Below are 23,208 nucleotides of genomic sequence, written 5' to 3'. Positions count from 1 at the left end.
CCTCTCTTTTTAATGTGAGTACATTTTCAACTGTTATTTAGTATTTTTTTGTTCATTTGAAGGTAAAGTTTTTGTCCTGCATTAGATACGAACAGGTTTGTTAACTTTCACTACTGTTGGTTGTCTAATAAGAATGATTAGAATTTGATGTGTACCACCATTCCCAAGATAAAAATAGTTCCATTTATTAAAGCAATAGAATACTACAAATAAATGACTTTTGGGACATCAAAAACAACATTAAAATCTTCCTGAGAATTGTTATTAAAAATTCAGGGTAATATGCCAGGCTATGAAAAATCTGTGTTCCACTGGCAAATTTCATTGTCAGAAATTTGATTACTAGATGTAAGTGGTCTAAGATTTCATTACCCTATTCATATCCTCCATTAATGAGACATACCTTTCCTCCCTCAAAACAAAGTCCACTTGCTTCTCCCCAACCTTTCTGTTCCCCTTCTAGAGTTAGTTCCAAAAGGACATTCTGTTTTTATTTTTGTTAAGAGTGCTTCCTGATACCTGAAAGCAAATGGATTTCCAATATGCTAACTTTGGCTTACTGAATTTAAAGTAATTTTTTGCTGAAATACAGTAATATGTGAATTTTATTAATGATTTACTTGAAATTTAAATAAAGAAAAAAACACCTTTTTCTTCCAATCTTAGATTGTCTTGAACAAAATGTATGAGTTGCCATTTAATTTTCCTTTGTTGATTAATAAGCATTTACTAAGGAATTAGAATAGAAGAATATGCAAAAAATCTTAGCAATTATCTAATTCAAAACACTTCTTTTAAAACCCTTACCTTCCATCTTGGAGTAATTAACGCATATTGGCTCCAAGGCAGAAGAGTGGTAAAGGCTAGGCAATGGGGGTTAAGTGACTTGCCCAGGGTCACACAGCTAGGAAGTATCTGAGGCCAGATTTGAACATAGGACCTTCCATCTCTAGGCCTGGTTCTCAATCCACTGAACCACCCAGTTGCCTCCTCAAACCCCTTTTTTTACAGACATGGACAATAATTTTCAGGGAGGCCATACAAGAAAGTCTCCAAATAATCAATAAGGAATATACACACCTAATGAATATCTTCCACAATTTATCACTTTAAAAAGATTATAGATTTTTAAAATTATCATTTAAAATTATTTCTCATTATTTCTTCCTCTCCTCAAAACCTTTCTTATTAGTAAAGAAAACGAGTCAAGCAAAACCAATTAATATAGCAACATGTTTCTAAATATGCCTCATTCTGAATCTAATGCCATTCTTTTCTTGGAAGCTATCTTAAAAGAGATAAGGATGTCTCTTAAGAGAGAAGGACATATTTTACCATATACTTTCTCTAATCAAGGTCATTCATGTTAACTTTGCATATTTGCATAAAGGTATTATATATCCTTTGAGTCTGAGGCTAGCATCTACTCAAAAAAGTAAATATTTAAGCAAAAATATAGTTTCAAGAGTTAAATCATGATATCTAAACACAAATCCAATTTAAATTCAGTTCAACAATTTAGTACCTACTATGTGCCAGATGTTAGAAATATAAAGACAAAAAATTAAAACAAAACATCAACTGTAGTCTGTCTTTTATGGAATGTGTTAAGGGGTTTAGATTAGGAAGGGTGGAAGTCTAGAAACACTGGATTTTCAGACTTCTTTTGCAGGAGGGGGAACGTCATGTGCTCAAGAAGCTTATATTTGGCTGGATGATTATCACAAAGTGTGTTCAAATAAATAAAATGCATATTTTCATATTATATAGTTTAAAAGGCTAAATTTTTCTGCAGTATACACAAAGTGATCTTGAAATACTGCACATTCAGTTGGTTAGTCCTTTTACTTTTCATGTTAATAAAATGCTTATTTATATTCTTGAGCTTTTTGCCTGTAGAATTGAATAATTTGATTTTCTAAGCTGCTTGTGTATTTTATGGTATGCTTTTTTCCTCTCCAATCTACCAGGTAAATTTGGCCCACATTATTAGTAATAGTCCTCTTCCCAAGAGCAGAGACTTTGCCAATATCAACAGGAGGTGCTGATCTTCGTGCAGAGGGAGCAGGATGTTGCTGCTTTTTAAATCTCTGGTTACCACAAAGATCAGGAAGCAAAAATGCTGCTAATTTCATGAAAACATAAAGTAAATAAATCCCTTAGGGAGAAAAATTGGAAACTGAAAAACTAATAGCTTTAAAAATCAAATATCCATGCAAATCTTTCAGGTTCAGCTCTGATTATTAGATTTTTCATACACATTTCCCAATTCTCCCCATCTTAACACAGTAAGCCTAGGCTCTTGACTGCTAGAATACACCAAAAAAGATACTACACTGTATCACAGCAAAAGGGTTATTAGGCATATTTCCCAGGGCCACATGGACCAGATGAGAAACAATAAAGTTCTTATCTTGTGATACAAGATTGAATTAGAGATTGGGAAATATCTTTGTCACTATCATTTATTTTAGAGCACAGTCATTCTGAAATAAGTCCAGAATGGACACTCTGTACTGTAGTGCTGGCATGGAATCCTATGCTGTATTAATTACAAAAGCAACAGAATTGTAGTAAGAAATAGAGGTAGATAGCATGCCCATTCAACAAAAGCGAAAACCATTTGTAGTCAACATAGGGACTCAACAATTAAGCCTGTAATTTTGCTAAAGACAATGTCCACTGTGGTGATTTGTGTCATCTAAGCTTACTGAAAAGATCTAAAAACTGCCCAAGAATAACAGTAACACTAAAACTTAACCCATTCCACAAAGTCCTCCCAGTTATCTCTAATTCTTCTGGAAAAAAAGAAATGAATTTTAGAAATGGCACAGCTTACTTGTTTTTGTATTTTTTTCTCCTTTTTTATTTAGAATATCAATGAGATTTTAAAAAAAGGAACATTACCAAAAAGCAGTCAAAGAAATCTAGGAAAAAAGCATGTTATCTTAAAAGGTCAAGAAAGCGTTAAACTCTAAGAATATCTGATGGATTTGATTCCTCTTGTGATCCATTTGCAATTTATTTAGTTGGATCATACGATTTCTTTTTTCAGGCTCCCCCATCAAAGGAGGAGGGGAGGAGAAAATGATCCCAAATATTGACATTGATATAATTGACCAACAATCTCACACTTACCACGTAAAACAGTGAGTCTGGTAGATACGCTTATTTCTCCAACACTATTGGAGGCAACACATTCATAGATTGCCTCATCCCGGGGAGTTCGTAAAGGTTGTATTCTGAGAACAGATCCGGATCCATCATCAAACTCTATTACCTATTGAAGGAAACAGTAGCTGTCATAGGTGTTGTTACAAATGCCTACCTTTCAACTAATCCTGTATGTGCAGAGTGAACTATGCATTGTTCTAAGAGTGAAACTAATTTGAGTTCTGAGACAGAATATGAAATAGCTAAATGTAATATCTTCCATAACCCAGTAAACCAATTGTTTAGTTGATTATGGGTAAGAAGATGCAAAGATAAAATGTATAAGAACTTTCACACTGACTTATACAAAGACAGAAATAGAATTATACATCGATGTGTGTATATATCATACCCTTTTAATTTAGAAAAATGTGTTTATGCTTTTAATAATGATGGATTCCTTTTTTATCTCATGTCCTTGCCTAAGTGCCAAAATACATCCATTCAATAATTGGACAATATGAGAAGAATTAATGCATGCCATTACAGATAGCTTTTCTAGCATAAAATGTCTTCTACTGAGAGGTATGGATGGGAGAACCATGAAGAGCAGATACATAAATCTGATATTTATTCAGTAAACAAGACAGTTTTTATAACATTAAGCTTGGTGGCTTATGTTAATTTTTCTATATATCATTCCAGTATTTATTCTATCTATGAGAATTCTTTGCATTTTTTTTGAGATCATACTTCCTGGAAAATGGAGGATTATTTCAACAAGAAGAAAACTAATGCCTTAATTTTCTAGCATTTTGTACTCTATTTGTACTAGAATTGTAATACTAGATATTTAAGTGTCAAACTATCACAAACAAATAATAAAAAAAAAACAGATGCAATATTTATGATATGGAGATTTTATATTCCTTCCCCTAATGTTGAGTGCAATTTTGTTTTGTCCCCAATGCTATTTTTAGAAATACTGAACAGGTTGTTTTTCAATTGGACAATGCCAGATTTGAATAAACCATGTTACAGTGTAAGCGAGAAACAAGTTTAGGAAAGTTTATAAATATATTTATGAAGACCTCAAATTCAACTCAATATGAAATGGACATAGATTGAGCATCTATTGCAAGGAAAGTACAATATCTTTAAATTAGATAAGATCCCTGGTAGAGTCGGTCTTTCCTATTCTCAGGAACAGGATAGGGATGAGAACTGGAACTAGAATTTCACTGCAGTTTTTCTGCAATTTAGAGATCTAAAAGATTGCCTATGGCACTGAAAAATAGCATTTGAAGATAGTTTTTCCTACTCCTAAGGGACTTTTCTATGTGCTACACATACTGTTTTTTCAATAGGGGGATACGAATAATTATTTTTAAAAATGGAATCAATGCATAAAGAAGGAAAAATGTAATGTAAAGTTGAGTTCATTAATTATTGGAGGTATCAGGAAGGTTTCATGAAAAAGGATAGATGTATTTCCATTGGACTTTAAGGTATCCTAAAGAATTCAAGAGGTAGAGCTAGATATAAGTACCAGTATGAGTAAAGACATGAAATGTGAGAGCACAGAATATGGACAGGGGATGATGAACAATTCAGAATCAATAACACCAGTCAAAGTTGGAAGGGACCTCAGGGACTATATTGTCCATCTTGTACCTGGAACAAGAATCTCTGTTACCACATAAGCCAACAAGTTATGGTAGTACAGTGTAAGCACTTGTTAATGGTATAATGGACCATATGATAAGAGGTTATCTGGGCTTTATGTGAAGCCATATAGAGAAGAGAAAATCCCTCCCTTCTGAGGAATTCCACTCTGCTTTGGGGTGTGCATTATTGCTATAGAAAATAGGGAGAGAAACAATAGTGTGAAGTAGGTATTTCTAGACAGGTAGGATGGTGCCAGAGTGTGGGGTCTTTTGAATGCCATGTAAAATATTTTAGATTCTACTTTATAGGCTAAAGTTAGCAAAACTTTTTGAGCCATAGAATTACATGACTGGAGTCAAGCAATTCTATGAATGCCCTCTTTACTGTTTCACTAAAAAAAAAAACACCTATTAAAAAGCGCTTGATTTGATAGATGAAAACATTCCTTTATAGGCACTTGATCACAGTTTTTGCATGTAAATCAGTAACTATCAAATATTTAGTCTTTTTTTTAAAAACCCTTAACTTCTGTGTATTGACTTTTAGGTGGAAGAGTGGTAAGAGTGGGCAATGGGGGTCAAGTGACTTGCCCAGGGTCACACAGCTGGGAAGTGTCTGAGGCCAGATTTGAACCTAGAACCTCCTGTCTCTAGACCTGGCTCTCAATCCACTGAGCTACCCAGCTGCCCCTCAAATATTTAGTCTTAAATATTCTGTGAGCCAAATGGATATAGATATATCCACATATGCATAGACCAAAGTGAAACCATTTTTGTCTTCAAGAAGCTTATATTCTACCAGTTATAAAAATCATATGAAGTTTTAAAAGATGTAACAAATTTGACTTTGTTCAACAGATTCCTGATAATTAATATCAAGTGAGGCATAAAATAGGACACAATCTCATCAGAGGTGGGAAGGCTTGTTAAAGAGACTATTACAATAGTCAAAGTGGGTGGTAATGATGGCCTGTGTTAAGGTGCTAGAAGTGGGAAGAGTGAAGGGTAGACAGGAGCAAAAGATAATGCAGAAGTAGAATCCAAAGGACTTGGTAAGTAAATGAAAAGCAAAAAATGGAATATAATACCACAGTTTCAGATAGCAAAGACTGAGTGAAAAGTATTGACGTTGATAGAAAAAGTAAATTCAGAAGAAGGAAAAGTTTTTTTGGAAAAGAAGATAAGCTCAGTTATTGGGGTTTGAGGGGTTAGTGAGGCATTCAGGTAAATATATACTTTAGACGGATGCAAAGAGAAGACTGGAATTCAGAAGTAAAGAGAGGTCAACTCTAGTAATGTAGACTTGGAAATAATTGGCACAGAAATGGAAATTACAGTTACAAGAATGAATAAAATGATCAAAGAACAGAAAAATAGAAAAGACCAAATACAGAACTCTGAGGAACATGCAAACCAATTTAAAGCATCAGAAAGAGAATAGGAAAAGAAAAAAGGAAACAAGCATTTACAAGGTGCTTATTATGTGTCAGACACTATGCTAAGCACTTTATAAATATCATCACATTTGATCTTCATAAACAATCCTGGGAAGTAAATTCTCTTACTATCCCTATTTTAATACCGAGGCAAACAAGAAATTAAGAGACAGGGTTCCAGAGCTACTAATAAATTTCTGATATTCATTTTTCACTCAGGTCTTCTTGACTTGAGGTCTAGAATTGGTTTGTTAAATTTAACTGGATAAGTAACCAATTCAAAAAGGAGACAAAGGTTAGTTTAAGAGGTAGGAGAACAAAGCAGCTGTAAAGTCTAGGGAGGAGAGATTATTGTTGTTGTTGTTGTTGTTAACACAGCTTCCCTAATGAGAGAGATAATCAAGGTCTAATGCTACAAAAGGTCAAGAAGGGAAAGGAGTGCCTCAAAAATGGCATTGTGATTAGTTTATTGATGATCTCTGAGATATGGATTTCAGGAGAATGAAGTCAGACAGAAAGAAGTCATCTTTCAGGGTATTGAGAAAAGAGTGGACAAAAAGGGAATTTGAAGAATAGGCTCTACACATCTTTTTCAAAAAGTTTGGTCATGAAGGGGAAGTGACAGAATAGAATAGACTGGGCATAGAAGAATGGAGATTGAGGAAAACGTGTTAGGAAAAAGAAAGAGGCTAAAGATACATGAAATGAAGGGTTGAGAGCTAGAATGAATGTCTAGATGAGGCAGGAGGTAGTGATGAGATCAAGGGCAAAAGTCTCTTCTTATAGAGTTTTCCCCAGGATCATGTCTTCTTCTGAGATAATGAAAGAGACAGAACAACATGAGTGATGATGTCAAGAAATTCTGAGATGTGGTATCTCAATCTTCTTAGGGAAGTGGGAGGCTGCTTATAAGAATAGGGAGTGAAGCTGTGATTAGAGGTTTGAACAGGGAGAAAAAGTTTTGGAACAGCTGCTATGGAGAATTAGAAAGAGTCAATAAGAGTAGAAAAGGAAGACTGCTGAGCAGCAATGAGGACCCAACTGAGGTTATCCATGCAAAAGAAATTTATAGTGAGTGAAATCAGCTCAGTTTCTTTGACTTTCTCCAACTATAATAACTATACATTTTTCTCTAAGGGCTCTATCAAAGAAGGTCCCAGTGCCTTTTTTTTTTCTTTCATACAAACCTACTTCACCCTATTTCCTCATTCATGTTCTGAAAGATGCCCAAAGGTTCATAGTTTCTTCAGATGCCTCTATTTGTTTCTAAGTTAATTAAGTACTACATTTAGTGTGACTCCATTGTGCCCTTTCGGGTGGAAAGGAATATCTCAGTGTGTGGTTTAATTTTTATATAAAACAGAATTAGTCTGTACTTCACAATGAACTGAATACAAAGTTAGTTAAATGCTCAAAGATAATAAAAACTTCTCCAAAGCAAGCTATTGCTTTCAGCCTGAACAATGGTAATAAGGTTTTGAATTTTTTTTAAATCAATTTAGACAATAAGCTTCTACAATTCATTTTGTGCTTTTTTGGATTTTGACCTATCTGCTATCAGATGATGTCACAAAATCCACCATGGAACACCTAGGGGAAAGAAAGCCCACCACAAACGGTATATATCTTCTTTCTTATCATTCCCCCAGCATATATTCTGTGACTGTTATAACACAGGAATGGTGCTAAAAATTAATTTACTCTGGATGTGTCTGCATAACTCTCATTAAAGAATTATGTACTGAGGGAAAGTTACACTTTGAAAGAATTAGGCAAAAAATTTTCATATCGCTATCATTTAATTTTTGTTGCAAGAGCTCCTATAATAAAGCCATGTTCATTGTCAAGCAGTGTGACAGGTTATACTTTAAAAAGATATATATATATATATATACACACACACACACATATTTACATAGTATGTTTGTGCACATATCAGTTCTTTATGCAACAGTGATGGATATGAATACAAGAAACAAAATATTCCCTTCATTTCTTCATATAAAGAAGAAACACTTTTAGATCATTTTAAATGATCTTTTATTTCATTAGAAACACAGCTATATAGGAAATCTGGTAAACTGCCAATATATTTTAATGTTCCTTATTTTTACATTAGACATAAGAACAGAGATTTCCATTTTTCCTTTACTTAAAGAGTAAACTACAAATTCATTGAGTTTCTAAAGTAGAACTACGTAGTTCTATGTAGAAAGAGGTAGGAATAATTAATTTTAAGTGTGTCCGTTGTAAGCCTATTTTTAACCAGAGATCTCATACTATGGAAATTCCTCAATTAAGATGGTCACAAGACTACTCTTCTTTTACTAGTCATGAATAGAGTCTGTTAAGATTACTTCAGTACTTCAAAAGATCTGGGATCTCATGTGAATACTCCCTTCCAATGCCTCCTTGAGTTGGGTGGCTCCTGTCTCTGACTTCCCTAAATCCTCAAAAGGGGAGGACAGGATCATGAAGTAGTCCATACATAATGCTCAAAGCCTTCTTCCAAGTCTTTCTGACCTGCATCAATATCAGCAGAGCAAATGGACCATGAAAAAACAGTTATCCCTTCTTCTCACTACATGACCAACCCACCTCTTTTTGCTGTCATTTATGTTTGATGACACCCTTTACATTTCTGGCATAATTCTTCACTGGTCTCAACCTACTTATAACAACAATAAGCCTTTCAAGATCCTCTGGGAGACTTGCAACTTTAATTTAATTCTTAAAACACTGGACTGTTCTATGACAATAACTATATAGCATCACCAGAGGAATACTGATGTTAAAAAGATGAACTTGTATTTTAGGGCAAAGTATGAAGTCTTTTAAAGCACTCATAATTGCCCAAAAGGAACTCAGATTATCATTCTTTTTTTAAAATATTCTGCCTCAATTTTGCACATTGCTAGACTAAAATTGTGGATTTTCAATCCAAATGTACCTCTTTCTTTGGACAATAGGCATTTTTTACCTTTTTGATTTTTCTGTGGATAGTTAGGCTGAAAGTTTATGGAATTCATTGCAATGCTATGGATGTTTATGGGAAAAGCATGACATCATTAGCAAATAGGAATCTGGAGAACTATCCAATTATAGAGTTGATTATCTTCCATTTTTATGGAAAACACCTCTGATTAATATATGTCTCCTTGTTTTATGCCTCATATGATACTAAAAATCAGAGAGGTTGTCGAACAAAGTCATACCTATTGTTCTTTCTTTCAAGGAATCTTATGTAGTTTTTTTTTTTAAACCCTTGTACTTCGGTGTATTGTCTCATAGGTGGAAGATTGGTAAGGGTGGGCAATGGGGGTCAAGTGACTTGCCCAGGGTCACACAACTGGGAAGTGGCTGAGGCCGGGTTTGAACCTAGGACTTCCCGTCTCTAGGCCTGACTCTCACTCCACTGAGCTACCCAGCTGCCCCCTCTTATGTAGTTTTGATAACCAATATCCTATAAGATCCCTGAGCATAAGGAAGGTCTCATTTTTGCATCTATAGTGCATAGGAAAATACCTGGCACTTATATGGTTATTAGTTCATTGAAATATGCCTTTGTTTTCCTGGAGAGTCTTTTAAAGTGATGTTTTGCTCAAGGAAATCAAATACTTTTTAATAGTAAAATAATATAAATTGTGTGATTTTGTTTTCTCCATGTGTTTCAGTAATTTATGTGTCTATTAAAATATTCTACAATAGATCATTATTTGAAAAAAGTCTCATTTGTCTGTTGCCCTACTTTTAGTAAGGTCACTCTCAAAATGTGTGTATGCAGATTTAGCTCATAAATTTTGTACGGATGAGAAAGAAGGCTGATATGGGTTGGCAGTTATTGATACTTTCTTGTCTGAAATTCTTTTGGTAGTGATACTCATGAGTTTCTTTCAGATGTTTATTTTACTATATGTATATATGCACACACACAAAAGGCATTTTCTACTATATACATATAATGACAGAATTTTAGAAAAGACCACTTACTCAGGAGGATGAGTTATCAAAGCTAACCTGGAAAGTGTGTAGAATAGGTCATGCAAGAGAACCCACTGAGCTGTCATCTAGGCTTTCTTAATGAGTAAAACACTAGAAGTGTCCATTGGACCAGAAACTGGAGCTCTTAGACTGGTAAAACTAAGAGAATCTTCAAGATTATCTCCTTTATTTTAAAGAAGAAACTGGGCTCCACAAAAGAGCTTAAATGATTTGTCCAAAAAGATGATGTTTTTCAATCATGTACAGAAAGTAGACTTAGTCTTATATGGACCATTGGAAGAAACAAATATATCAACAACAAGATCTAGGTAACACGGGGACCAGATCCCTACTAGAGAGGAGGATGGACCAAATGATGATTTATAGCAAGAAATTAAGAAATAAAATTTCATCCAAAAGGTAAAACTAGCTTAAAAAGAAAAGCTAGTGGATTTGATTCTCCTAAAGGTCTAATGAGGTCATAGAGGAATTAGTTAAGATCAAGTCAATACTATACATTTATTAAGTATCTACTATAAAAATTTTTTTGGCTTAGTGCTAGATGAGATGAAACATGAGAAATGGTTCTGAACTTCAAGGAGTTAACAGTCTAATAAGAAAATTCAACATAAACAGTTAATCACGATGCCCTATATTTGTGAGAGGTATATCAGAGAGGTACAAAATAAAGTGTTTTGTGAGGTCTAAGAAGAAAAAACTTCATGGAGTAGGTAACATTTGATTTGGGCTTTAAAAGAGGGAATGTTAAGAACTCAATAAGTGAATAGAGGAGGAAGAACATTTCTGGCAAAGAAATGAATGTAAGCAAAGTTACAGGCATAAATCACATACTAAGTAAACAAAGTATTTCTGTTTATCTGAAGTATAGAATATTTAGAAGGAAGTTGTGAGAGATAAGGCAGTGAAAGTATGGCCTTCCAAGAAGATAACTTCTAAATCACTAATGCAAATAATGACTATGAAAGAGAATAGTCTAAAGCTCAAGGGATTGTTTAGCAGCCAGATAGAGAGAGTACTTCTTTACAGCAGATATTCAATGCCATAAGGCAATCAGGTTCTAAAATGGCCTGAGAATACTAACAGTCTTGTCAAAATTGAAAGCTTGATCCCATGGTAACTCAGAGAAACTAGGGGTGGGGGAAGGGGAGTATTATTCTGAAAGTAAAAAAAAAAATTAAACACTAGAAGATTAGATGAGATTTTAAATAATGGGATTGAGAAGATCAAAGGCATACCTTCAACTGGAATTTTTATTTGTACCTGAAGACCTATGATTACTGTTAAGGGTTTTTAAAGACTCCTGTAGTTTTATGATTTATTTTCTTACTGATTATTCTATATCCTTTTGTATTTCACTGTAATTACCATGAAAATCTAGCTGAGAACACCCAAGAAACTGCATGTTTATTTCAGAGAAAGTAGGGTAGGAAAAAGGTTGGAAACTTTTGGTCCATAGAACAACTGGAAACAATGGGAAAAGGAGAAGCAGAGGTACTAATTTCTCAAGGAAGGTAGGAAAAAAAGAGTGAAACATGGTGAGGCAAAGGGAGCTAGGAATCACTGCTCAAGTTCAATAATGGTCTACATGTTTTTTAACTGAGAGTGGATTGAAATAATTTAATTAATAGAACTACTTCATCAAACCTGTTGATTAGTAATACTCCAAATTTCTATCAGAGAATTATCACCCTTAGCACATCGCTCATTCCAACACACAGGACAAATCATTAAAGACAGAACTTCCCCATAGGTCAATTGGTCTTTGGTAACTGGTTTGTTTCATTTGGAAAATGAACAAACAGAAACCAAACCCAATTTTTAAAAGACCTTTTTTCTTTCCTTTTCCCAGAGGAACAGAACAATGGACCTAATACCTCAAATCTCTGGTTGCTGACTTTTTTTCCCTTTTTGTTCCAGACAATTTTCGGTCTTGGATCTCCTGTTGCTTGGCAAATGAATGATGCGACTCCTCCAGAGACCCCTGTCTGGTCAACGGGAGTTCGAGTAAATCTTGGAGGTGCTGAAACAAGAATATAAAGAACACCATAAGATGGAAGCTAGACGAAATTATCTCTACTATTCTCACCCCGCCCCCCCAAAAATCCACACAAACCCTCAAAGGACAAAGTACAAAGACTACAAAATTGAGAAGCAGTAAGTTACCTTTGAGGGTAGTTTACAAAGAGTAAGGGGGTAACTTTCAGGTCAAGATATCTGTTAGTGCTTTTATTGCTGAAATCTGTATTAAGGCAGAGATCCAATAACATCCGAATAGCAACATCACACATTAATTTTTATCACCATTATAAAAAAATCCAATTTGTCCTCTGTACCAAAATGAGCTCATCAATCAAAGTGAATAAAATTCTAGCTCCTTGCTTTGATGCTGCTATCAGGACATGGCCAGAAAGCAGTCTTGCTACTTCTGAGCTATTAAAATTAGTGACATTCAGATAAATCCAAGAAAATTTTAAGGAGGCAAGAAACTAAGTGCCAAATTAGAGGTCTGACCAGAAACAGAAATAGGGATGCTATGGTAGAAATGCTCCTCTGCCCATACACTGCAAATTCCGTTATCTGAAAAATAATCTCCACATTATAGCAAAGAAGAAAAAGGTCAAGAATTCTAACATTCATGAATGATGGTACATGTATTACAGTTTTTTTCATTATTTGTTTTTTTTTAAGAAAAATAAGAATAGAAAGGGGATGATATAAGAATGCAAAAGACTTTGATGACAAGGGATCAAAGTAGATTTTTCTGTTAAAAATCCTACAATTTTCCTAAGATCTTCCATCATTATCTCTACTTGGAAAAAAAGCACAACTATCTAACTCTCCAATTGCTTTCTTTTATTTAACCTGATCAGTTTTTCTTCTACTATCCTCTTTGCTGCCATTTCATTTTTAAGAAATATATTATAAGAAAGTACCTTTATTATTTATTTCAAAGCCAATGCTTGAATGAGACTAAGATAGGAAAGAATGGCTATTAATTCTATGTTCCCAAATCAATTGGTCCATTTCTTTATAATAAAACACCCCAAGCTGGCTTTATAATCACTTTGGTGATTTCTACCCATAAAGCTTTTATCACCATTTCTTTTCAGGAATTATAAATAAAGCCATCAATTTAAGACCCAGATGGAGTAACCAATGTTAAAACCAAACCAAAGAAAACAAAATCACAGAATATTAGAATCAGACGGGACCTCAGAGGCCATCTAGTCTCACATATCTAAAAGTATAAGTCCTATTCACTACAAGCCTGACAGGTGTTTATTTATCCCTTACTTAATCACCTAGGTGGTGAGAAATCTATTGTCTAACAAAGCAACCACTCTACTTTAAAATGGCTCTGAATGTCTTAAAGGTTGTGTTTATTTTTGTTTTATTTTGTTTTGGTTTTCTGTATTGGTTCTCATATCGCTTTTTGGACCCATGTAAAACAAATGTAATCCTTTCCCATTTTAGCTCTTCAGACAAATGAGAAAGACAATCATTTCTTCCCTGTCTTCTCCAGGTTAAAATCACCAAATGTATTTTGCATAGCTACTTTAATTAGGATTAAATAGATAATAAAATAGGATGAATCTGAATATATCCACCATCATAGTTTCCCACCTTTTGGGATGCACTTTGCAATGTCCTTAATAATATATAATGCCAAGAACTGAGCATGACATTCTATACTCTGGCTACTATATTTCTACGAATGTAAATGACAATTATTGTTTTGGATGATATCATACAGTTGACTCATACTGTGTACACATGTGAAGTTGACTTTATTCAGTTCAACTGAAGGATGTTACATTCCTCACTATTAAATGGTGTCTTATTAACCCAAGCAAACTACATTAACATATGAAGGAAGACCTATGAGGATGCTGAGTCTTTCAACCAATACATTAACCAACCTCTCCAGGCCAAAGATAGCAAAATCGACCAAACCACAGTGATGAAGAGACTTCTGCACACTCCAGTAAAGACTTCTCTGCAGGTTGACACCAATCTTTTAATTAATACACTTTGAGCCAAGTAGTTTAATTAGCTCAGAATCTGATTATTTATGCTATAAACTATTCTTTATCTCTCCCTCTTATCTATAAGGTATAAGGTTACTGTTAGATAATTCCTTGCTGAAATTCAGGTACATTATGTCAAAAATATGTTTTGAATTTACTAGTGTAAGAACTTTATGAGAAATATATGATTACTCTGGCATAACCTTTTTCTTAATAAATTCCTCTTGGCTTATTATAATCATTCTTCCTATATTCAGTGTTGAATTTGGATCCAGGAAAGTCTGAGTTCAAATACAAATACAATAAATTCAAATACAACTTCAGACACTTAGTAGCTATGTGCCCCCCAGACAAATCACTTTGCTCATCTATAAAACAGAGAAAATTAGAGCATCTACCTCATAGAACTGTTTTAAGAATCAAATTACATAGCATATTAAGTATTTTGCAAACGTTAGAGTGTTATATAAATATTATTCTTCCTCTTAAATTTGACCAGAAATTAATATCAATTTTACCACCTATATAAGATAGGCAAATAATTTTTGCAAAAACTAAACATTTTTCCAACTGGTTCAAACCCCCAGAGAGCTTACATGAGGCTACTGAGACTTATAGACATGAAGTAATTTACTGTCCTTTTGCTAATAACGCTTCACTTAACACAACTCTTCATTTACCCTAGAAAGTGGAAGCTGTTTTAGAAAGAGCTTTAGAAACTTGGGTTCTTCTCTTGCCTTAGCCCTGAAAAAAATCACCAGAGACCACTTAAAACCTTCAGTTCTTTCTGTAGAAGATTAGATAAGATAATCACTGTTATTTCTTCCAATTGTAAAATTTGATGATTTTTATGTTTTGCTTCTATTTCAGGAAAGCATCTTTGTCAAGTTGGTGCCAGATGAGAAGTGTTAACTTTCATAGTAAGAACATGAATTGTTTAAAACTCTCTCTGTTGGTAAGAAGAGAGGAATCTCAGAGCTCCTGATTCAGGACAGAAGCATAAGAAAAGAAAGTGATCTTCAATCAAACTGATTCCTTTTTTCAGAACAATTCAAAAACTTTCCTACATAGTTCTCCTGTAAGATTTCTAAGTAACTCTGCAACCAACATGACAAGTGACAATAGGAAAGGATGTGAGTAAGAAACTTTGTATACGGATGCCCATTTTCTAAAAACAGTGGCAAAATAGTGTTTCAAGTTTCTCTAGCCTTGATTCTACTTTTGCAAGCACCAAAAACTGATGACAAATGCTCACTTGTTAACACCAAAAATCTATATGTAATTAAAATTCCTAGATTCCTCTTAAAAATAATAAATATCACATATATAAAACTGAATTTCTTACAGCCACTATTTTTTGCCATCCTTTCCCAACTTTCTTCTCCTGCCTTCCTCAGTGCCAAAAAGGATAGATGGGTAGATGGTGTGGTCAAGATTGAAGAACAAACCATTCTAATACTTAACCACTTTTGAAATCATATTGGGTTAAATCTTTCACTAAATTTCTCAAAAGAGTAAAATGATAGAGAAATTAGGACATTAATCTACCTCTATTTCCCCAATATTCAATTTCTCCTTAATTCTGTTGCTATTGGTTTGTTGCCCAATTGCTTTCTAATAATCTCCAAGTCAGAAAATTTGATTTTTCTCTGCCTCAAACTATGTTAATCTCTCCTCACCACGTTATCATCATCTTCTTTAAAATTTTCTCCTTCCAGTGCTTCTATGACAAGGTATTGCTCTTGGTATTCTTCTTATCACCCTCATTGTTCCTTATATGCAATTTTTGATAGGTTCTCCATCTAAATAGAGGCCTTTTCTAAAGGTTGGTTCCTGGATTTTTTTATCTTCTCAAGGAACATGCTCTAATCTGGTGATCTTATTCATTCCAACTGCTTCAACTTCAAGACTTATATGATTTTCTATCAAATCTATATTTATAATCTTGACCCTTCTCCCATCAGCATGCCAGTTTCCTCCCCTTATGGGTCCTATGTTGGTTGAATTCTTCCATCATATTTAGAAGAAAGATCAGAAAGGATGGAAAGTTAGGGTATTAATATATGTGGTGACTAGACAGAAAATAAATGATCCATATAATACTTGCCTTATTGAATGTTTTTCATGTCTTAATTAGAAAAGAACTTATGGAGTAGTAAAGACATCAAATTAATACCAAGCAAAGAGAGGCTCAAAAAAGCTGCTTACTAAATACATGATAAAAATAATAGCTAACATTTCTATTTGTACTTTAAATTTAAAAGTGCTATATACCTTTATTATCTTATATGTGCATGACAATAACTTCAATGATGCAGATGCTAATATTATCCCCATTTTACAGGTGAGGAAATTAAGAAAGAGAGAAGTGAAGTGATTTGCCAAAAATAACAGTTACTAAGGATTTATGGTAGGATTTGAATTCATGTTGTGCTGCCTACAAGTCCAGTACCCAATTATCCACTGTGCTACCTAACTGTCCACTTAATTGTCTTGCTAACACATTGAATTCTACTTATATCAAAGAAAATGACTTACTTTATCTCTCAACAGATTCTTGATTTTCCTATTTCTGTTTTGATGCTATACATTATATCTTACTGAACAAATGCAAAGTACTAGAGAGGTCAAATTAGTATAACATCCCCAGTTAATTTTCTAAATGCAAAGTTGAGAAACTAGAAGGTTTTAAGACTTCTCCTAGAAACTAGAAACTAGAAACACACCTTTCCTATTTTTACTTTTTAAAAAAGAACATTAATGTTTATAGATTTGGGGTATATTAAATTCTTCTAAGACATTATAGTAGTTTTTGAAACTTCACTGATTTCTTGCTTATTATCCAGGTCTTCTACCTCATTTGCCAACTTCTTGAATTGAGATGGTATGTATGAACCATCTAAAAATGATCATAGGATCATCAATTTAGAACTGGAAGGGACCTTAGAAGATATTTAGCTGAACTCATTTACAGATAGGGAAACTAAAGCTTAGAAAGGTTAATTCACACAACTAATAATTGTAAGAAGAAACTTAAGAGCATGGGTCTTCTTGAGTCTGAGTCCAGCATTCTATGAACTATAACAGAATTATGAATACTAAATTAAAAAAAAAAGGCCAAAGCCAAAACAAAAAAATCCTTCCTCCTTCCACCCCTCAGAATGACCTTAAAATACATCATCTTTTTTCTAAATATCATCTTTATAATAGAGGAGGTGGATGAATAAGCAACTATATTTTGCATCTAAATATTCTGTGATACACTATGGAAGAGATACACAACAATCGTTTGAAGATGGAAACGAAAGGCAAGAATTGGAGAAACAATATGCACTAAGGAAATGTATTTGAGAATTAGACAATACTCTCAGGTCTAAATGATCAAAAGATGGACTGGTCAGGGTAGGGTCTGACACAGTATGAGCAGAGAAGAAATGTCATGAGGGGCAGAAAGTGAAAGAGTTTCAACTCATCAGACCCCAGGATGCAGATAGATGCCCTTCTGTTATCACAGTATAGTTAACAGCTTTTGTTATCTGCCCATAGCTGCCAACTCTCAGCTTTGCAAAATGTATCTCTTCTCAAGGCAGGTCTGACAAGTGAGGAGTATGATCTTTTATTGAACTAATGCAGGGTGCTGAAGAGGTCAAATTACTCTCAAGCCCTGAAAGTCTATTTTCTAAATGGAAAGTTGAGAGGCTAAACATGCATATGAGTCAGGGAAGAAGCATGGCTGTAATTCCAGAACTCGTGGGTCACATGAAGCTGTCTGTTTTCAAGGACTCTGCATTCTCTGGATGCATCCAGTAAATAACCGTGGATAATCACCTCAGAGGATGGTTGTGAGGAAAAGATTTCATAAATCTTAAAGCGCTTCTGAAGCGAAAATTTGAATGGTTGCTCTTTTAACAAGTTACCTAACCAAGAGCTTCGAGAGAAATGCATGCACTGTTCAAAGGCTTTTCATTGAAGTGTCCCATGAGATAATCATGCCATTTGATGCTGATTTGGAGGAGGACAGCCAAACTAGACCTCGGTTTCTTGGATTCTCTAATGGTAAATACAATGATTGGAATCCCATAGTTCGGCTCACTAATGTTAGATCACAGCTGATTTAGGATAAGTGGACTATTTAAAACCTTCCTTGGAAAGCTGCTGAGTTGAGTTTTAAAAAATATAACAAAACACCTAAACCATATACTTCCTTAAACAGACCGAGAGATCAGTGTGTGGGGATTTTTAATTCTATAAATTTACCATTCAACCATCGGAAAAGAGGTGTGGCAGATTACCAGGAATATTTTGAAGTACTATCTTTTCTTAAACAGTCTGGCCACTCATGAGTCTTAAAACTAAATCACAGATCCAAAGATCATAGGATGCAAAGATGAAAAGAAGGAACGGAGGCTCCATTTGTCTAATTTAATTCTAATGAATAAGATGCATCTGCGGACATCAGGAAATGTGGAGCGTGGGGAACAAAACTAACAGTCTGTAACTAATTGGCTTTGTTTCTTTTAGCTGATTAACATTTCTTTAAATAGTGCAATTTGTTTTAAAAGAAGATATTTGTCATAAGAAAATACTTTAAATCATCAAAGAGGAAGGTTTCATCATGGTACAGGCTAATTTAGAGACAGAGACAGACAGAGATACTGGAGTCAGAGAAAGAAAGAGATGGAGAGAGAGAAAAAGGGAGAAAAAAAGAAAGGAAGGGAGAGATGGAAGCAGGGACAGAATGAGAAAAAGTGAGATGGAGAGAAAGACAGAGACATAAAGACAGAGAGATAGAGACAGAGAGAGACAGAGAAAGATTCAGTGAAAATATTTACCAATTCAACTATTTGGTCAATAAATGTTAATTATGTGCCTACTATGTGCCCTGCTATTGACACTCTTCCATGAATTTTAATACCCATAAGGTATACAAACAGCTCAGAATTTATGAAAAGGTCATAGTCTAAATGTTTACTTAGACATCAGTGTTTTCTCAAATAAGCATTATTAAATATATTTGTAAACAACCATAACAAATCACACTTAAGTTTAAAGTTTCTAAAATGCTTTCCTCACAACCAGTTGTAAAGTAGGTCAGTATGATCTATGCCCATTTTATAAATAAGGAAGTTAAGGATTCCTCGAGGTTAAACAGTTAGTAAGTGCTTGTCAAGATTACAAGTCAATTCAGTATGTTCATCCCAAGTTCAATATTCTCTCCAATATAACTATTTATAGTTCGATTTTATGCATATGTGTAAGATACTCCTGCAAACTGAAAATTCTTTTTTTTTCAATTTTTTTAAACCCTTACTTTCCATCTTAGAATCAATACTAGGTATTGGTTCTAAGGCAGAAGAATGATAAGCGCTAGGCAATGGGAGTTAAGTGACTTGCCTAGGGTCACACAGCTAGGAAGTGCCTGAGTCCATATTTGAACCTAGGACTTCCCATCTCTGGATCTGACTCTCAATCCACTGAGTCACCCAGCTGTCCCCTGAAAATTCTTGAACAGACCCAAAAGAATTAACAATTGATTGGTCCTGGAATACTCTTATTCTCGCTTAGAGAACTATAATTATTTCCAACTTTGTCCCCCCAAATCTCCCGATACAGTCTTTTTCTTTCTAATCAACATTTTGATCATGCTTCAATATTACAAATTATGATCTATGGCTTCATAGGCAGGATTCTTCCTTCAGTACTGTTGGTGCAAGTCTTGCATCTTCTCATTCTGTCTGATTCCTGTCTATGGTTTCCAATAAATCCTCTGCAGGGTGTCCACTCAAAACTCTACAATAATTTGTGACAGTTCTGCCGAGTTTATGCAGTCTGCCCATCTGTTATCTACCTGATCATCAATCTATTTGAAAAGGCACTAGATTTAAAATTCTACTAGAATTCTATACTAGTTAAACTATGAACATGCCTCTTTTCATATTTTAAGTGGTAGTAGGTTTGCTCATAGCTTGAAAAGCAAACCCTATAATAGGAACCTGATCCATGTTACTACAGTGTAACTGGACAACATGAGGACTATAGTAAAACAAAGATGACACACGCTGCAATACATTAGTCAGTTATAGTTCTAATGGCCACTGAGAAAAAAAATTGCAACCAAGCAAGAGCTTTATTTGCCTCATTCTAGAGCTTGACACAAGATTAAGAAGAAAAATGGAATGACTTCAAGTCATTTGGTAGAAACCTTAGACAAATAACTGCAACCTTCTATTGATTAATTTCCTCATCTATAAAATAAGGGACTAGACTGAATGGTGAAAGAGTCCTTTCTCCAAGATGCTTTTTCTGCCCTCCCCATCTGGCATTAACAATGGTGCTTTTTTCTTCTGAGACGACTTTCTATTAATCCTGTATATATCTTGTACGTACTTGGTTGTTCTCCCAATTGGAATGTGAGCTCCATGAGGGCAGGGACTATTATGACCTTTCTTTGTATACACAATGCTTAGCACATCGCTGGGTATGAGATCTTAAAAAAAGATTTGCTTATTTGATTTGACTCCATGCCTTATTTCATTAGGTGCTATGATGATTTATTGAAAAACGATTATCAGATGTCTCTCTCTCAACTTATGAACATCTCTATTCTGTAAACATACTCATACATTACGCCTGTCTCAAACTTCCTATCCTCTGAAGGCACACCTCTGAAAATTCAGGGTTACCTTCACATCCTTGTGAGGCACAAGTTGAGGACTATATCGAAGGAATGGAACATAATCACCTAATAATCCATTAGACTATAATTTTTTTTCCCTGAGCTATCAGTAGGAATCACCACTTGTCTTAAGCCCAAGATAGTCACAGATTCTGTAAGTTTATAGAGATGAAATTTCAGCAAGGCACCTTAATGGTTGAAATTCATTCTTAGATACAATCTGTGAATTTGTTCTTACCATTTCTTGTGGCAGACTCATGCATTCTTAATGAAAATATGTAACTAGAAGTGCTATTTAGTCATTCACTCTACAGTTTTCACTTCAAGCCCTGGGGTTTTCTTGCTAGCTATTTAAACATTCAAAATACACAGACTATGCACCAGTTTACATTCAGTAGAGTGATGAAGGTCCTTATGCAGAAACAGATGAATAGCCACGTATTACATACAATTTCCCACTCTCATAGAGTGGAGATGCAGCCAAATGACATAAGATTTATTGGCTATTTTATATTTCCTCTAAATGGTAATATACTCAAAAGGCTATTAAACACAGCCACAGTATTTGACAAAAAGCAGTCTTACAGATCCCTCAACATCCTTTTGGTAGATCTGGGTTTCAAAGCTGACTCATTTACATCCTTTGCTGCTAATTTACTCATTAATCATAATTTATCACATCAGTTACGCTGATCATCATTATAAGTAATCATTTCTCCTTAATTCTAACCTGTGCTTACCATGTACCTACAAATTAGATCACACAGAAACGTTAATTGGTTTCTTATTTCAAAAAGGAGGAGAGAGTAAGTTTAATGGGGAGGGTGCTAAAGGGGAAGCAAAGAGACCCCTTTCCAAAGTGACTTTTGAAATGCCAATACTCCCAATAACAACAGAAAAGATTAACGATATTGAACAGGATATGTACAATTGTGACACTGTATAGGGGGATGGAAAATGAATTCCAAATAGAGTAAACCTATTAGCATTTCTATAATTAAAAAAATGTCTTCTCCTTTTTTGTCCCTGTTTAATTATAATTTGAATTGTAATAATTATGTGGGTATTTGGGGAATTTGGGGAAATTCAGAATTAATTTTAAAATTATTAACATTTAAATTATTTATATCTATATAACATTTCATTTATTTTATTTATAAATACATATATATGTATATATATAAAACATTTTAAATTATTCAATATCTTCTCTTGTCCCAATGAATTGTGTGTCCTTGATTAATTCATGTCACCCACCCCAGATGGACTATATCCAAGGGGATCAAATTAGCAATTTGGAGAAATGCAGAATTTGGGGAAAAATCAGTAACATAGGTAGCTCTCTTTAAAATTAGCCAATTTTTAGAAATTTTAAATATAGTATGATCATAGTAATAGATCTATAGATAGAAGTTACCTTAGAGGTCACTTAGTCTAAACCCACACCCAAACCCATGTTATATATGAGAAAACTGAGATTCAGAGTGGAGGCAGGACTTGCCTAACATCACAGAAGCAACATGAGGCAAATGGAGGATTCAAATTCAGGTCTCCTGATTCAAAATCCAGAAATCTTTCCAGTGAACTACATATACATATTAGTAGTGGGGATTATAAAATCCGTGGTGGAAAAAAGTAGTTACACAGTTTACCATTAGATATAACCCAGATGTATGTGTTCACTAGGTCACAGAAAGGCAAAAATGATGCTGTTAGATAGAACATATAATGGATTTTATCATATGTAAATAATTCTCAGATAAAATGAAAAAAAACATGGGTTATTTAGATTCATGAAAATGTTTCTGTAGAAATGGATATTATGCTGTTAGAGCTGGAAAAAATGTGCAGGCATTTTGGTAAGACCAGTGTTTAAAATTCATTACCATAAACATTAGTCCAACAGTGAGGAGTGCCTTTGGGATATGCCATTTGTATGAAATTGAGGAATATTTCCAAACTGTCAATACTTTGAGAAGTATCCATATTACCCAATCCAAAAAGCATTTATTAAGTATCTACTGAATGCAAGGTACCAAGGATACAAAGATAACATTAAACAACAGTCCCTACCCTCGAAGTTCTTCCAAAGAAATTCCAAAGAATAAAATAGCTAAACAGACAAGCTCAAACTCTACCTTTCTTTTTAGGTTCTCTTGGGTTATAGTAGCACTTTCTTCAAAAGGCCTTTCTTGCCTTAACAGATGTTACGCCCTTTCTATCACCAAGCAATAGAGAAAAAAAAA

The 23,208-nt window shown here is 34.3% G+C and overlaps 1 protein-coding gene across 1 annotated transcript in view; it reads right to left on the bottom strand.

Moving 5' to 3' along the window:
• Positions 1–23,208, bottom strand: part of PTPRD (protein tyrosine phosphatase receptor type D) — a 610,060-nt gene that overhangs the window by 344,680 nt on the left and 242,172 nt on the right. The window contains exons 3-4 of the mRNA XM_044656609.1: positions 12,133–12,278; positions 3,139–3,280 (exon numbers count right to left, since the gene is read on the bottom strand). Of these exons, the coding sequence (XP_044512544.1) occupies positions 3,139–3,280; positions 12,133–12,278 (288 nt within the window). The remainder of the gene's footprint in view (positions 1–3,138; positions 3,281–12,132; positions 12,279–23,208) is intronic.

The sequence above is a fragment of the Gracilinanus agilis genome, chromosome 1 (genome assembly GCF_016433145.1).
Source record: "Gracilinanus agilis isolate LMUSP501 chromosome 1, AgileGrace, whole genome shotgun sequence".
NCBI lineage: Eukaryota > Metazoa > Chordata > Mammalia > Didelphimorphia > Didelphidae > Gracilinanus > Gracilinanus agilis.
The sequence above is the reverse complement of the archived record's forward strand: the minus strand, read 5'-3'. Positions and strand labels throughout refer to the sequence as shown.